Genomic DNA, 16,322 nt, shown 5'->3' with positions numbered 1-16,322 from the left:
ATGCATACTGACAGTCAGTGCAATTAGAGTGTTATGGCACAGTGCATTTAAGGCTTGGATACCTTTATATACCTTTATACTTGCTGAGGTCCAGATTTTCCTTCCTTTAAGTGATCTGAGATGCTCCAGTGACATCAAATACAGGGTCCTGTATGGTTAAAATGGTCATTTTACTGTATAGCTGTATGATTTTTAATAGGTGCTAACATGTGTCATCCAGATATGTTAGCAAAGTTATAGTGAAAACAAAGCCTATCAAAAACTGCTCATCCAACAACTTTATGTATCACATTTGGACAGTGGATAAAGTTCCAGCCTAACTTTGGAGTGATGTTCTACAAGGCCACTTCTGGATTGGAAAAAGGGCCACATGAATAAGATATCTAAGATGTAGTGCTCTGCCTGTATCAGTTTTAACACACACTGAAGGTCACTTTTTATATTCCCTTCCTTTTCCCACTTTTTTCCATCTGACTTCTCTCCTCCCTTTGCTTATTCTAACCACTGTCTTCATACACCAAGCATTTTACTGCCAAGGTGCCTCCTCCAGCTCTACTCTTCTCCTTTTTGCAACCACTTCCTGCCCACTGCAACACACACACACACACACACACACACACACACACACACACACACACACTCAGAGGTTGAGCTTGGCCCCAAGGTCATGCAACATTTTATGCAAGTGAGGACAATCCTGTTTACTAGGCAGGTCTCTCTCCCCCTCTTTCTGGATGTCTCTTTTAGAGACTCACATTTTTTGGACACAGCCTGGGCTGATTATCTTTCAACTTCTCACTGCCCCCCTCCTTTTTTTAAGCCTCTCTTTCTTTGTTTTCCCTCAACTCCTCCTCATCCTCCCCTTCCTTGTATTTTAGTGTCTACGCAAGCTATACTTTCATGGACTCAAGTTTTGCAGTTTCTCAATGTTTGCACTCTAAAAGCTGATAAAACTGTTTGGCAAAACCATTGAATTTCTCAGGCACACATGTGAAGTACTTCAGAATTAGAATGGAAACACTGAAGGAGGCAGTAAACTCTTGTGTCTTCTCTCCTTTATTTGCCACTTCATCTTGGCCCCGTGTGACGCTTGTACTCCAAACACAGTGTAGATTAGCTGTCCTGTGGAGTGTCATTCAAGTGTGTCTTTCACAGTTATTAAGATGTACACAACTGCCATTTATTTTCTTTAGATTTCATTGACACTTGTAGCTTGTAATAAAAGTGCTTCACAGCGATCGAATAACAGAAATCAGACACGTGTACGTGGATTTTAAAAAGTAGTGCTAGAGAAGTTCTGCTGGGATCTGTGTTGTAAAAAGTAAGGTTGGTAATAAAATAACAATAGGCCCTGTTGGAGATTTGTTGTTGCTTATAAATATATCAAGAAATGTAAAAATGAAAAATAGTGACATATAAACAGCAACATATGGATTGTCTATGGCTTTTCAGGTGACGTCTTCCACTGCTGTTTGGAGATGCAAATATACAAACTTGTGTAGTGTAGCTTTTTAATATGGGATGGATTTAAAACTTGCGTATAAATCTCTGTAAAACAACATGATTATTGAATCATAAATATGGCTACACTTAGCAAAATCTGCCAGTTGATTTCAAAGTGGTGAGTTGTAAACATGAACTGAAAGCACTACTTGCAGTAGTTTGATGTAATGAAAATCTTTTCTTTTTCTAACCTTCTTTCATAGAATGGCATTGTTGCAAAAGACCTGACCAGATTAAAAATGCTCCTCTCAGAAATAGAGGTAAGTGTCTCTGGTTGTGGGGCTGTACACCTTACTGTTGCTTCCTGTCCTACTTTGTTTATGCCTTTTGTTGGTGGTTTTGATGGTTTAATGCTTGCAGGCGAGAGTCATAAAGATGACTAATGGCCAGACTCCAACACTAACTTAATTATTTTGTGCTCCCCTGTCTAGCTTGTAGCTGTTGTGGATTTATTGCTCATTTGCATGTAATAAGTCCGGTATCCTAACTGCTTATATGTGGCTGAGCTAGCAGTTGACATGACAGTAATAATCTTTCTGCATCCACCCCATCTCTGTCTCTGTCAGGCTATAAATAGGGACATGGCACCAGAATACACAGATGACCAGGAGGAAGGTGAGCAAATCTGTTGCACGAGTTGATTTCAATACTTTCCTCAACTTGCAAAAAAAAAAAAAAAAATCACCTGTAGATAGTATTTATGTTTAGAAAGCCTTCACTCAGCCAGTTGGCAGCTGAAACAACAGGTTAACAGCTGGCTGAAGCCCATCTCATGATGTTTTTAGAGGCTTTGGCTCAGTGTCGTATTGACCATTTGGCTGTGTGTATTGACAGAGGTTCAAGATGGCTGGCAGTTCCGGCCTCCTCCCAGAGGAGTCACCAGCAGTGAGGAGTACACCCTCTGTAAAAGGTAACACTAACCATCTCGTAATTTGCACACAGATGTGAGTAATGAAGAATTTATTTCTCAGCCACAAAAATGCAGAAGAAAATTAATATGCCTCATCCACTGCTCTAGATTGTGTGAAAGACAGTGAATATAAAACAACCGGCAGGAAGTGATCGTGTATTCAGTTACAAGAAAAGCTGTAAAATTATGATTCACAGTAGCAAACTGATAGAGATTTAAATTTAATCTCTCCTCACACTGAAATACTAGTATACCTCTTGGATATTTGTGTAGATGGATAAGCACAAATTTGCTGAACCCGAGCTCTTGTCTTTCTTTGAGTTTCCCTTCAGAGCCTTTAGCACATGTTCCACTTCAGCACCAGCAGCACAGTTTACTTACTACTGTTGTATGAAACAAAGAAAAGCAGCTATTTCTCATCAGAAAGTTATAACTAGAGAATGTTTGGTGTTCCTAATTAATTCATGACGCAAAACAATTAGTTGAAACTGGCACTGATTGTTTTTAGTTGAATAATTTATTCTTCAACTGCTTGTTTTTACACCACTTGAGCATATGCTGTTTGCCTTCGCTGTAGGTACTTGGAGCAGGGTCTGTGTCGGTACGGGGCCCAGTGTACGTCAGCCCACTCGCAGGAGGAGCTGATGGAGTGGCAGAAACGCTATGCGTCACGCCTCATCCGCCTCAAACAGCAGCAGGAGAGCAAGCATTTCACCGAAAACTACATGGAGACCCTGATAGAGAAGTGGATGAACTCCCTCTCCCCAGAGAAAGTGGTGAGTGGCTTTGTGGTGCATTCAAGCTCAAAATTGGCTTGGCAAAACAGCATAAATTCTGTGAAGGTGAGGGGTCATTTCCTAGAGGGGCCATCCAAAATATGTGTTGTGTTTTTATTGACCTCTATTTACCTTGTAAATCTAGCAGGGACAGTACCAACACCTTAGTGCAATCTAGTGAGAAGCTAACTCTAGATAACTTGTAGTTGTTTAACTTTCTAGGTTAGTTAGTTCAGTCTTTGCCCTCCTGTCAACATTAAACATAAACATGCTCTCCATTATTTAGCTTTGTTATAGACCCTTTCTGGGGTTGAGATGGCACAACACATTTCCAATAGGAGAAACATTGTCAGCGTCCTCGCCATAAACTGTAAACAAGCGCAAATAAATGGAGGAGCTGCAGTTTTTCTGGATAAAAAGCTCTGAAACATTCAAACTACTCAACTGATTTAAATGAGTCATTTTTCCACAAGTTAAAATAATGAAGCACCCGACCTTATCCTTGTCATGGCAGTCTCAAAATGGTTATGAGATTGAATCTTTTTTTTTAAATTACTGCAGTTCTGTTGACGTCACAGACAAAAGATAATAAGTGGCAAGAATCATTCAGTTTGATCAGGAAGACGCATTCATAATAACACATCCTTTGTTAACACGATTAATCCATATCTGGCTCTTGACCATTGAGTGGGATATGTGATGCGTCCAAAGGTTGCAGTCATTTATATTTTATGCCGCAGTGAAATTAACTTTCACCTGTCCGCAACAGACGACTTTTTCTAAACTTGTGTTTTCTTTCTCTAGCTAAGCGACTGTTTAGAAGGAGTGAATGTAGAAACCAGCTCCAGCCTCTCTGTTACTGTCACCACCAAAAAATCCTCCCACTCCTGGGCCTTCTCCTTGTTGTGCAAGGTAGGATCCGATTGCAATGTGACACACATGAATAATGACGCCTTATTTTCACTACAAGTCTGACAGTGTTAGTTGGACCATAAAACTAAACATCTTTTGATCGTGTGAATGTTCTCACTCTCTCTGTCTCTTACTAGCCGGCTAGAAAGCTGTACCGCATCGCCCTGCTCTATGATGCCCATCGACCACATTTCTTCATCACAGGCGTGTCAGCTGGGGAGCGGCTCCAAGCTGTTCCCCAAGGCTGCCAAGAGTGGACTCCAGGAGAGGACACAGCATGTATGTCATATATCCCTTTTTATTATTTTGTGACCAGAAATATTTTTCTCTCTTAAAATTCTGACCATATATGACATATATGATACATGACATATATATCTTTTCGTCCCTCCATCACACATTTTTGTCACATTTTTAACTTTGAACTTTAAACTGGTGCTGAACAGTGTGAGTGTTTAAAGTTCAAATTATTTGAACTTTGCCATTTACTATGACTTGTTCTAAAACTGACTGAGAAACTTGAAAGCAGAGAATCTGTCCGAATTTCCAGAGATAAAACATCTGTCTCTAGGGAAATAAAACGAATAAATAATAATATAAATAAATGAATTACTGTATATAGTAACGTATTGGTGTTCCTGGCACTGACACTGCACCAAAACCAGAAGCAAGTGCAGCTCAGGCTCCTCGTGTAAGCAAGCATGTGTAGGCAAGTTGACAAAAAACACATGATATTTGCTTCCATGGTTTGTGCAGTTGATTTTTTGGGACTGGATGCCCAGAATAGGTTTTGCAATTCTGTTCTTAGCTCTTTATTCTGGAAAGACGTGTTTTACCTCGACCATATATAGCTTGTAGCTTGTAAAATATTTTAGATTATGTAAATTTGAGGTAATAAAGTCTTGTTTACAGCACATTTTAAACTGTGCATTTTGACTTTCCACGTTTTTTTTATTTTAATTTTGTTACATTTGTAGACAAAATGTAATTTGCAAATGGTGTTGTGTAGTTTAATTCGATTTAATGGGGAAATATCTCCCAGCATTTGACTGCATGTTTAAATGCACTTAAAATAGATGTTGTTGTTCTGACAGTGGCAGCAGACAATGGCCTGGACAACTGTGTCTACAAGGTTGCAGTGAGCTTCAGCACAGAGATCTTTGGCACCTTCAGACAGACCGTTGTTTTTGACTTCGGCTCAGAACCTGTGCTGATGCAGCGCATCATGGTGGATGCTGCCTCTATTGAAGGTATGTTAAAGCAAGGAGGTCACCTAGAGGCGAGTGACAAGTGAATGAATGTTTTAATTCCAAAACATTAGTGCAGTCATCAAAGTGTGTATCAAACATTGGTGGCAGGGTATAGATTGTTTTGTAGGAGTTTTTCTGTTTTGTGCATTTTGTTTTTGTAGTACGTTTTTGATATTTAGAAAAGATTTTTTTATTTAACTACAGATGAAAATTGGTCAAATAGCAGAGTTACAGCAATTAATGCTTTCACCTGCCCTCTTGTCCATTGTGCTCCAGACCTAGAACATTTGATGGCAGCCAGGCAGCAGCTCTTGATAACTGCAAAGCGCTGGGACTCTTCCTGTAAGACCATCGTAGAGTTCACTCCTAACGAGACGATGGCTGAACTGGAGCGCAGCCTCCTTTCCCGCTACCAGATCCCTCTGTCGGCCGACCAGCTCTTCACCCAGTCAGTCCTGGACAAGACTCTGACCAAAGACAACTACCAGGCCCGACTGCATGACCTGCTCTACATAGAGGAGATTGCACAATATAAGGAAGTTAGCAAGTGAGTACACAATCTTTCATGGTTTCTTCTCGCTCAGCTAGTAAATTAAAAATAAAAAAATTCTGAAGTAAAACCCAAACAACACAGATATTTGAAAGTTCCAAAACATCTACTAAAAATATATCAGCAAAATTTGAACACAAAATTAGAAAATATATTATAGTGTATATAAAAACACACATACACCAAAATATATTCAACTTGACTGTGCAAAAATAAGCGTCAAATGTATGTACAAATGCAGCTTCTATGTGCTGAATTCTTTTTGTATATTGGCCAAAACATATATGTGGATATGTCTGTGAATAGTCAGTGTTCAGACTCTATGATGTTTACTATATATGGCAAAAACTGACCACTTTGTAGAGCCTTGAGTTGAGGAAACACATGTGAGATGGACATTGGTATAAGATTTAAATATTTTTGTAGGCACCCCCAGTACATGATAAACCTGTATTAAGAGAATTTTAAGTGTGTTTGTTGAGATCTAAACATAGAGACACACACATTTGATGTGTGTTTATCTGTGTGTGAACTAGTTAAAACCGCAGCCTTGTCATCTTACATTCTGAAGCGTTGACAGTAAGAACTAATGTTAGGTACAAATGCCAGGCAAACTCTGGCAGTGTAGACGAATGTACCTTGAAACTATCATGTTGCAGGATGATTACTAATCTTATCCAAGGTCCACGTACTCACTTTTCCCAGAGCCTTCAACCAGAGCTTTTAAAATTAGAATAGAGTTGTGCATTTTTAAAACCTGAACAAGACATCTCAGTGATTGGTCAGACTGCTCTAATTTGGCCACAAATAATAAACATTACTCTCAAGAATATATTTTAAACTTGTTTGATATATTGATCAGTTGGTGATGGTTTTGATGCGGTTGTCTTTTTAATGAGTTTACGTATTGATTATTTGTAATGTCATTATTATTTGTAATCGTGTAATTGGTCCAAGATGCTGTCTCTAGGCCTCTGACTGGTTCCCCACATCACAGACCTATTAAGCCACTTAAACTACATCCAGGCCCCGCAGATTGTCAGTCGTGGGTCTCCTGACCGTCCCCCACGCTAACTTTCTCAACTTCCTCTAATTATCTCGACCCACAACATAATTATTCACCCTCATTTTTTTGGCTTGCTGTTTGTTTTTGCTGTTTTGTCATCTGCTGATGTTTGATTTTCTGTGGTGAATGTTTCCGGTTTTAGACTTACTCTATAAATGAGTTTGAATTCATCTGACTACTAAGAATACATAGTCATCGATACATGACATCAATCAAAATGGGTCTTGTCTGAAGTTGACTGGTGTAAATATCTTGTGCTCCAAGATGTCAACACACCACAAGGTGTCAGACTCGACCTTCATTGTGAATTTGCTGTGAGTGTGTGTGTCTCGCACAGCTTGACTCACAGTGCGAGCGCCGTTTATGTCTAAGTTGATTCCTTGTAGGTATGTGAGGAAAATAGTGTTTTGATTTTTGCTTTATTTTGAAAATCCGTACCTGCTGCTTCACTGGTTTAATTAAATGTGGTGCTGATTGCAAGTGAAATAACAATAAATGCTTAATCCCACAGTCAGTAACCTGAGTACAGTGGACCATCCTCCAGCACTTAAAGTCTCTAAGCTTTCCTTTTTGCTCTTAATTTGATCTTGTCTCAAAGAATTAAATAATGGGTCCCTTCCTGTTCTTACCTGTAGTATGAAGTCTGATTCTAATCTGCTGTACTTCCAATGTGCATATGAATAATCTCTCTGCCTGTTAAACCATCCATGTTCTGCCAGGTTCTAATACTTTTCATGGCTGACTCTTATGACTGACTGAAGCTTATTTCAGACATTTAAATGGAACCTGAATATTTCTATAAGAATAATCTCACACAAGATTTATTTCTTGCTTGCTGAGAGTAACATCCTCCTATTTGCCAGTCTTGTCTTGGAGGTCAAGGGGCATGAGGTGATTATCTAAAATGAGCATGGAGTGAGTCATGGAGTCATGGCTGCCTGATTTGTCTACATGTTTCCACCTCTGAGAGAATAGCCAGAATACTGATGCAAAACTTAACAAGAGACCTCAAGAGTCCCTTTGCTTGTGTAACACCACTGGTTCACAAATAAAAACAGAATGTATTAACTTATCTGCATACGTCAATCACCCATCACCAGTTCACCACCAATATTTCTTCCTATTTCATCATTTCAGATCAGGCGTAGACCAGAGAGGCAATCTTAAACAATCTGGAACTGAAGTGATGTTTTTCTCAAAAGTGTTTTTAAATTTTCCACTAAACGTGTGCACGGATAAGCTTTGTGCCCGCGGTTGTTTTTTATACGAAGGACATATCAAAAATAATTTGGCTGCCTTTTAGGTTCCTCACTGACAATATTTTATTTAAGTGGCCTTACATTTTGAAAAATGTGAAAGGCTTTTGCAAAATGATGGTAAATAAGTAGGGTTTTTTATAATTTGCTTGAGAACCCATTTTAACTGTATGTTTGTCTCCAGACCTTGTGAAAAACACATATGCAGGCTTTGTCTTTGTCTTTACATTTACTTTGAACTCACCATCTCTCTGTCACCTTAACGGTGTATAGCTGTCCTTATGGGGACTCTTTAGTGAAACAAGGCACAGAGCAAGCTCAGATGCCTGAGGCATGTATGGTGCCCTTGGAAATGTGCTAGCACTAAGAGAAACCTATTACTGTACATTTTCAGTGGGTGTGTCGGGGGTTTGTGTGGGGCCAGTATCTGTCACGGCCAATCACATTAGCTCCTTTTATGCCACAGAAAAGCAGCACTTTTCCCCTCTCTAATGGTAGCTGAATGGAGAGTCCTGGTCAGCCTCTGTCATAAGGAAATGTAAAACAGTGTCTGGAGTGAGAATACACAGCAGTCTTAGTATGAATATGTGTCAGAATCTGAACTGTTGGAAGCAATTTCGTTCCAGGGTTAAAATTTCTGTAACAAAGGAAAGATTCATGTGTGCCTCAGTCACAGGAGAATGTGTTGGGATATTGGTACTAGTTTATTGATAATGCATGACAAGGCAGTTTCATGAGTGCTCTATTATCTTACAGTGATTTATAAGATTAGGATAGAGGTCTGCTAGAACATAACCAATATCCATGTTTGCCCCCCCCCCCCCAGGTTTAACATCAAAGTGAACCTCCAGCTGGTTACCAGCTTTATGCTGACTGGCATTTCTGTTGGAGCCAAGTATGCCCAGAATGGACAACTCTTTGCACGCTTCAAACTCACTGAAACACTTTCTGAGGTAACTGGACTGGTTGAATTGGCACTTGGAGTACACGCTTGTCACGCTGGTTTCTGCCTTTTCTCCCTTAAACACTGTATCTAATTCTTGGTACATACAGTATTGTCAGCTAGCTCTCCTGAGCAGTGTTTTTTCTCCACCTTAGGACACGCTGGCTGGACGGCTAGTGATGACCAAGGTAAATTCAGTCCTGCTGCTGCCCTTGGGCCGTGAGGGGATCAGCAGTCAGCCGCCGCCTGGGGTCAAAGAGCGCGTTTACGAGGCTGTGATCGAGGAGAAGACGAAGGATTACATCTTCTTGAGGATCTGCAAAGACTGCTGTGAGGAGCTGGGGCTACAGCCTGACAGAGAAATACAGGTACTGCCATCACCAAGGGACAAGGAGACACTTCTGTGCCTAAGCCTGAGACGTCTGTGTTAAAATTAAGTGATGAAAAAATATTTCTTTTAATGTGTATTTATTAAATAAGACTGGTGGATTGGCAGTAGAGTGGAGAATACAGCTGAATGATCTCATAATACAGGCAATTCTTTGTACAGCCTTGGCGATGGGAGTTAGCACCCAGCTCATGATTCTCTCCGTTCAGATGTAATGGACTTGGAAATCTTGGCAGATGATTAGCGTTTTAACAAAAAGCTACAGGACAGAGGAAGGCGATCTTTTCAGGAAAACCTGTGTGTGCTTGTGTGTCTGTGTTTGTACTGACTGCACTGTTCGGTTACACGTTCTCTGGTTCTGAGAAAACTCCCTTTTACTAAATGACTCTACCTTCAGCAGCCCCAGTTTGATATATCTCTCCTCTCCTGCTGTTGGCAGAGGAAACAAGGCTCTGTGTTAACAGTTATCAAAACAACCCTCATCCTATCACAGTGGGAGCATAATCTTCTTATTCTTCTGCATACGCTGGCCCTGCCTGCTTACGTGCTACATTTTCATTTCCCTATCTCCTCTGTGGGTTCTTACAATATTCAACACACTCTTGATGTTTCATGCTCTTCTCACTCTCGCATATCTCAGACTTTCCTCTTCTTGTATTTCTTGTTTATTTCACTCTTTTGCTTTGTCTTTCTACCCCACTTTCCTCCTTACCGTGTTCCACTTACCTCGTTTTATCTTGTGTTTATTCATTTTTTTCCCTTCCTATGATTTTAACACCCATATCCTAAAGGCATTGCATACTTAACAATATAATTGTTAGGGGCCTGTGTCTGTCCTTATTATGTATCGGCCCCACAGCAGTGGAAAATATCTCAATGATTACACACACCTGGTTTACGTAAAGGGATTAAACAGGGAAGGGAAATGGGATGCAGCAAATTCAGATTTAAAATCTCACTTTTGAAGTGGAAAATATCCAGCATAGAGCAACTGGCAAGATTGTCAGTTAACTGGAAAATAATATAACTTGAACACTGGTTATTAATATTTTAAATCCGTTTACATATATAATTCACACATTGCATTTTTGGGGTTTTCTCTGAATTCTGTGGATTCTCTATAAATCATGAAAATAGGATCATGACCTCAAGTTTTAAACCAAAAATTAATGATTCCTGTTTGATCCAGAATTACGCCACAATAATTGAATAGCTTTTGGTAGAAGGGCCATATACTGTAATGAATTGAATTATATTGTATTGCTTATAACATACTATCTGTGGTTTGTAGATGGATATATATGGTTGGGCAGATGAACTGTTGTTTGGGTTGAGTGCTTAGTAAGCTCTTGGTGTTGCCTCTGTGTCAGGTGGAGCTGCAGTTCCAGCTGAACCGACTGCCACTCTGTGAGATGCACTACGCCCTGGATCGCATCAAAGATAACACCATCCTTTTCCCTGACATTGGCCTTGTCCCCACAATCCCGTGGAGTCCAAACAGGTGTGTATTCCACCATCACACACACACTTACATGCTTGACTGTTTAATACTGATGCAGACATTTGTTTCACATTAAAGGCATCCATCAGTGTTTTATTCTGATTCAAAACATACTTTTTACACTTTGTATAATGAAAAACAGTATTGATTGCTACCACAATAAAATGGTTTTCCCCTCCTCTGGGCATGGTGTCTCACACCATTGAATCAAATGATGGAAAAAGAAGTCAAATACAAATAAATAAATAAGGACAATTGAATTTCACTTTGCACACATGGCAGACTGTTTCACGCTGCTGTGTGAAGGAGGAAAAATTCTTTCATATCAGAGATGTAAGACATTTAGTAAAGGCTACAACCTCCATTTATAACGATTTAAAAGTGAGGAAAGGTGTGTGCACACACTTTCGTGTATGGTAAATAGTACTAATCCTAAACACGGTGATTATACAGAAACTCCTTTAATACCTGCACATCGCATTAGCTTGACAGATACCCTCACAGAGGGGACACCACATCATTTTGAGAGTTGCCTGAATATCCCTCGCCTTGCTGACGTGGCGGTCATTCTGAAATGCTGGCAGCTCCTTGCAGCTTGAGATATCTCTCTGAAGTTGGACAGGTGAGGGGAGCAAGGCAGTAATCTTTATTGACTCGAGCCAAAGTCAAATATAATCCCTGTGATTTTCCAGGCTGCTGCTTTATCTTGGCTCCAGAATATGATTGATGTAGACTTTTGTTTTAATTGGAATTTGGATAAGTGAGGGTGATTCATTAAATATAGGCCAAGGAGTGAGTTTGGCAAAAGTTTAAGTTCAGTTTCTTTATGGTTCTTGTTTGAGTTTTAACATCAGTGTCAGATTGTGGTTATGTTTTTTGGAGGCGTGAAATACAAAACTGTCAGTGAATAACCTTGCTGTCAACTCCTCTTCACGTCTTCCACCTCAGGATGACAATAGACCAAAACAGTATGCAGTTAACTGATTTCACGTCAGAGCTCAGTCTGTGGATTTAAGACTTGGATCGGTCCTCGCAAAAAAAGATGATAAGACAGATTATTCATATTTAATGTCCATTTTGTGCTTTGATTAAAAGTCTTAGTTTTACCTTTGCTAAAATAGAAGTGATGGTACCAGGGACATCAGTTCACCATTTTAGTGTACATTACACCATAATGCAATGTAATTCTTAGATTTTACCAATGTTTTTTATCCACAAGTAACCTGTATGGTGGCAAAATATGTATTTAGTATTCAGTATTAATTCCATCCTTTTCAGTTTTTGAATTAATAACCCTAATAAGCCAGATGTGGTTGCATTACTGTAATAAATGAGCTGCTATGCTTTTCACTCCGTTCAGTGATTGAGTGACAGAGAATTAAGATGTTCTAATTAGTTATGTCAAGGAAAGGGTGGAAACTAAACAAAATGTTACTTATTTTTTTGTCTTTTTTAAAAAAAAAATTGGTTTTGGAAGCCAAAATACAGAAGATTAATCTTGAGCACAGGGAGGGTTGATTTGATTTGTTTATCTTAATCAATATAGTTGGTATAAAAGAGTTGTCACTCCTAATAGTACTATTAAATACATTAGCCCCTCTCTCTTATAAACAAACACACACACACAGACACTGCTGAACACTGTGACATCGCTCAGCTGCCCAACTTTGTCTCAGTTGGAGCTCAGTCAGTTGGTGGAGTTGAAGCTTTAGAGAATGCAGTCAACATAATGAGGACGGTGATGCTAGGAGACAAACACAGACTCATACGCTACATGCACGATAACTAACACTTGCACAAGTTTGTGTATGAATTCACATATGTGCTTCCTTCTCTCCTACCCATCTATATTATATACCCATTTGTTACATGTAAACACATAAATATCAACACTTTAAATGTCAAACCTAGATTTCAACTGCATAATACAATGTATTCATAACAATATGATATAATATGGAAGAGGAAGTAAAGTTTCCACAAGTCCCTCACAGCTTGTTTGTTTAAAGTGTTTTTGTATCCACCCGCATCTTGTTTCCAGACACCTTACCCACTTCAGCTTTGCTTGAGTGACACAGTCGTATTGGTCATGTTGAGTATGTGTGTGTGTGGGGGGTGGGGGGGTGGGGTAATACATTTCCTGTCATTCTGTGCTAGAATGTGTTATTCTCGCTTTATCTCTGTCCCACTGAAGTTAATTAAATTAGCCGAATGTTTCTCTGTCTCTCTCATGTTCAAAGTCATTACTTGTTTATGAGGCAATATTTTTATCTAAATGCTTGAAAATAGCAAATTACTCTGTAAGTTAATTAAAAGTTCATCTGTTAATTCCTCTAATAATTTCCCCATCCTCCCTGCACCCTCAGGCAGTGGGACGAGCAGCTGGACCCCCGACTGAATGCTAAGCAGAAAGAGGCCATCCTGGCCATCACCACACCCATCTCTATCCCCCTGCCGCCAATCCTCATCATTGGGCCCTACGGCACCGGCAAGACCTTCACCCTGGCACAGGCTGTCAAACACATCCTCCGCCAGGACCACAGCAGGTCTGTGTATGGATTTTATTTATTTATTTATTTATTTTTTTCAAGATGTATTAAATATATATATATATTTTTTTTTTTTTTTAATTTGCGCCTTCATTTAAGAGTGCTTATCATCATTTATAATCCTGTGGTGGTGTGGTGATGTAGTCTTATATTTGGGCCAATGTATATTTTATGGGAATGTAGCTCAAAGCAAAGTGTTATCATAATAATCAACCACTGTGTCATTTGTGTTTGAGAATGGACTCTTTATCCCTCAGGAATGAAATGTTCGCACTGATAGCTGGGAGCTGGTTTTGTTTCAGCACTTGAAAGGTGTTGGGTGGAAAAGTGGAAAAAAAAATTGAGCATCTTGACTTGTTAACGGGTGTGAGTGTAAGTGCTGGGAAACTCAGTACCTGTGAGATACATGTTCAGTCAGTGGTATTGATCAGCAAACCTGTCAAATCCCACACAGATTGTTGTTATTCTGTGCTATAAGGCAGGAAAAACATTGCTTAATGAATTTATCAATCTATGCTTAATTGCCAGTTTATTAGGGACAGCTAGCTAAAATTAATGTAGTCTGATACAATCTCCTTCCAAAAAGGTCATAATTTTTAGTTCTTACTGATTTAGAGAGCTGATGATTCAACGTTATGGCCCTTTTCTAGGCTCTTTATGATTTTCTTTGCCCTGTTTTGTTTGTTAAAAAGGGGCTGCACAAACTATGAGAAATACCTCTCAATATAATGCAATACAATTCAACGGCATCACCTGCCTGCATGTTTTAAACATTACATTATTGAAATTTTTCTGAAACCTTTCTCACCCATATATTTACCAGCCTTTACATCATCTTGGGATTTAATCAGCAACCTCGATGTCACAAACCTTCCTCTTTGAACTTGTAGACGACTGATGCTACCAGCAGTCACTGAGTGTTAATAAGGTGTTATTAACTGTAAGTGGTTGAGTGTTTATAGGGAAGGAACGTGTGTGTGTGTGCATCATTAATAAAAGCTTAAGTTAGCAACAGAGGTCAGTCAAAGGGCGTGGTGAAGGTGGCAGGAGGTGCTGGGATGTGCAGTGGCCTCAGTTTTAGCCCCAGGCCTGTAACAGCCTTGGGTTTGACATTTAAAGTTAAGAAAACACTGAGCTGCAAAGTGTCAAGCTGTGGTGTGTGTGGGGGTGTGGTGGTGGAGCCTCTGTTTGTACTGTGTGGGTGTGCATCCTTCGGAGTGTGTATGTGTCATTTCTTGAAGTCAAAATGTGTTGGTCATTTGGAGGAATTTGTGTCATTTGTGGTCACTGCACATGGATGGTTTGATGATCTGATTCCTGAGCTGGAATGGATGTTCATCTAAACCATAATGTGATCAATCAGGTTATGTCACTTTAGTGGGCCACAAAGTGTTGTGTAACAATAAAACGTAGCAAGATAACCTTCCACTGGCATTTTTCATCATTAGCGTGCTCCCTCACTGTGTGCAGATACCCACAGGAAATTATACAGCTTCTTGTGTCAGAAGCAAAACGATGTTGCACAAGCACATACAAGTTTCCTGGTCTTTATGAAAAATGAATGCAATACCTCGGACAGTGTCCCCCGAACAGAAGTTAACATGTTTTTAATAAGGGAGAAAAGGGGTGTATATATGTAATGTAAAAGAAAAAAATGCCCTTTGAAAAATGTGTAGTAATGTAATATTCATTCCTCATTTCACTCTGAATACATTTAACATTCTATGTTAAGGATGAATTATAGATATTTTAAAAGCAAAGACAAGGGGAAGAGACCCCCTGGTCTCGTGCTGCCATTCATATAGGCCCTGGTCAGGTGTGGCCAGTATGTGCCACTATACAGGTCCACTGCTCAAAGCTGTCTCTGCAAATACAGAATGTCGTTGCGATGTTTCACTAACATTTAAATGGGTAACTATAAAAGACAGTTTTGCACAGATATCAATTTTAATAAGTGAACAAAAGTGGTGTTGCTGTCTGTCTTACACTATAATTGACATTTGCTGGCTTAAAAGCACTTGCTGTAAATCAGCATCATGACAAATAATTTTCGTTTCCACTATTGCTGATATTTTATGTTTTGAAGCAGTGGGGATGACAGGCCTTCTCTCTCACACATGCTTCGTCTTTTAAGATGCAGCCACAATCAAATCAAAACCCTGAATGATGCCTTGATGTTAGAAGAAACTTTTTGTATTTTAGTCACACAAATTAAAGTTAACCAGCCCACAGACAGCGTAAAGGGTCACTTCACCCAAATAATGACATAAAATGTTCACACGTGCCCTGAGTGGTATCTAATCCAGCTGAGTGTTTTGGTTTTATGTTCCATGGTTTTGATATGTCTGCCAGTGACTATTGCAGCAACTGTGCATCCAGGTTCATGTCTGACAGTGCTTGTCTTTTGTCTCTACAGGGTCCTGATCTGCACCCACTCCAACAGTGCGGCTGACCTTTACATTAAGGACTACCTTCATCCTTACGTTGAAGCAGGCAATCCACATGCCAGACCTCTCAGGTAAGGAAACACACTTGACTAAAGAAGACTTGATGGCTAAGGGCAGAAACATGTTTTATGTGCTTTGCGTGTGTGCATGTGCTTTGTGTAACAGTTAAAATATTAAGTGGTGCCCTGTGGGAGGCATTAAGACCCGACTTGCAGTTGGCAAAAAAAGAAAACTCACCATGTTTCCTGTGAAAATACACATCACTTCACAC

General features: G+C 39.6%; 1 protein-coding gene across 2 annotated transcripts in view; it reads left to right on the top strand.

Annotated features, from left to right (window-relative positions):
- Positions 1 to 16,322, top strand: part of helz (helicase with zinc finger) — a 55,658-nt gene that overhangs the window by 9,209 nt on the left and 30,127 nt on the right. For both annotated transcript variants that reach the window (XM_071505604.1, XM_071505605.1), the window contains exons 5-17: positions 1,707 to 1,763; positions 2,070 to 2,118; positions 2,338 to 2,413; positions 2,991 to 3,189; positions 3,994 to 4,101; positions 4,239 to 4,380; positions 5,196 to 5,351; positions 5,628 to 5,898; positions 9,050 to 9,176; positions 9,322 to 9,534; positions 10,925 to 11,055; positions 13,422 to 13,601; positions 16,021 to 16,122. In XM_071505604.1, coding sequence (XP_071361705.1) covers positions 1,707 to 1,763; positions 2,070 to 2,118; positions 2,338 to 2,413; positions 2,991 to 3,189; positions 3,994 to 4,101; positions 4,239 to 4,380; positions 5,196 to 5,351; positions 5,628 to 5,898; positions 9,050 to 9,176; positions 9,322 to 9,534; positions 10,925 to 11,055; positions 13,422 to 13,601; positions 16,021 to 16,122 — 1,811 coding nt within the window. The remainder of the gene's footprint in view (positions 1 to 1,706; positions 1,764 to 2,069; positions 2,119 to 2,337; positions 2,414 to 2,990; positions 3,190 to 3,993; positions 4,102 to 4,238; positions 4,381 to 5,195; positions 5,352 to 5,627; positions 5,899 to 9,049; positions 9,177 to 9,321; positions 9,535 to 10,924; positions 11,056 to 13,421; positions 13,602 to 16,020; positions 16,123 to 16,322) is intronic.

This window comes from Trachinotus anak, unplaced genomic scaffold (genome assembly GCF_046630095.1).
Source record: "Trachinotus anak isolate AG129_WGS33_773 ecotype Australia unplaced genomic scaffold, CSIRO_AGI_Tana_v1 ptg000019l, whole genome shotgun sequence".
In the NCBI taxonomy this organism is placed as follows: domain Eukaryota; kingdom Metazoa; phylum Chordata; class Actinopteri; order Carangiformes; family Carangidae; genus Trachinotus; species Trachinotus anak.
The sequence above is the reverse complement of the archived record's forward strand: the minus strand, read 5'-3'. Positions and strand labels throughout refer to the sequence as shown.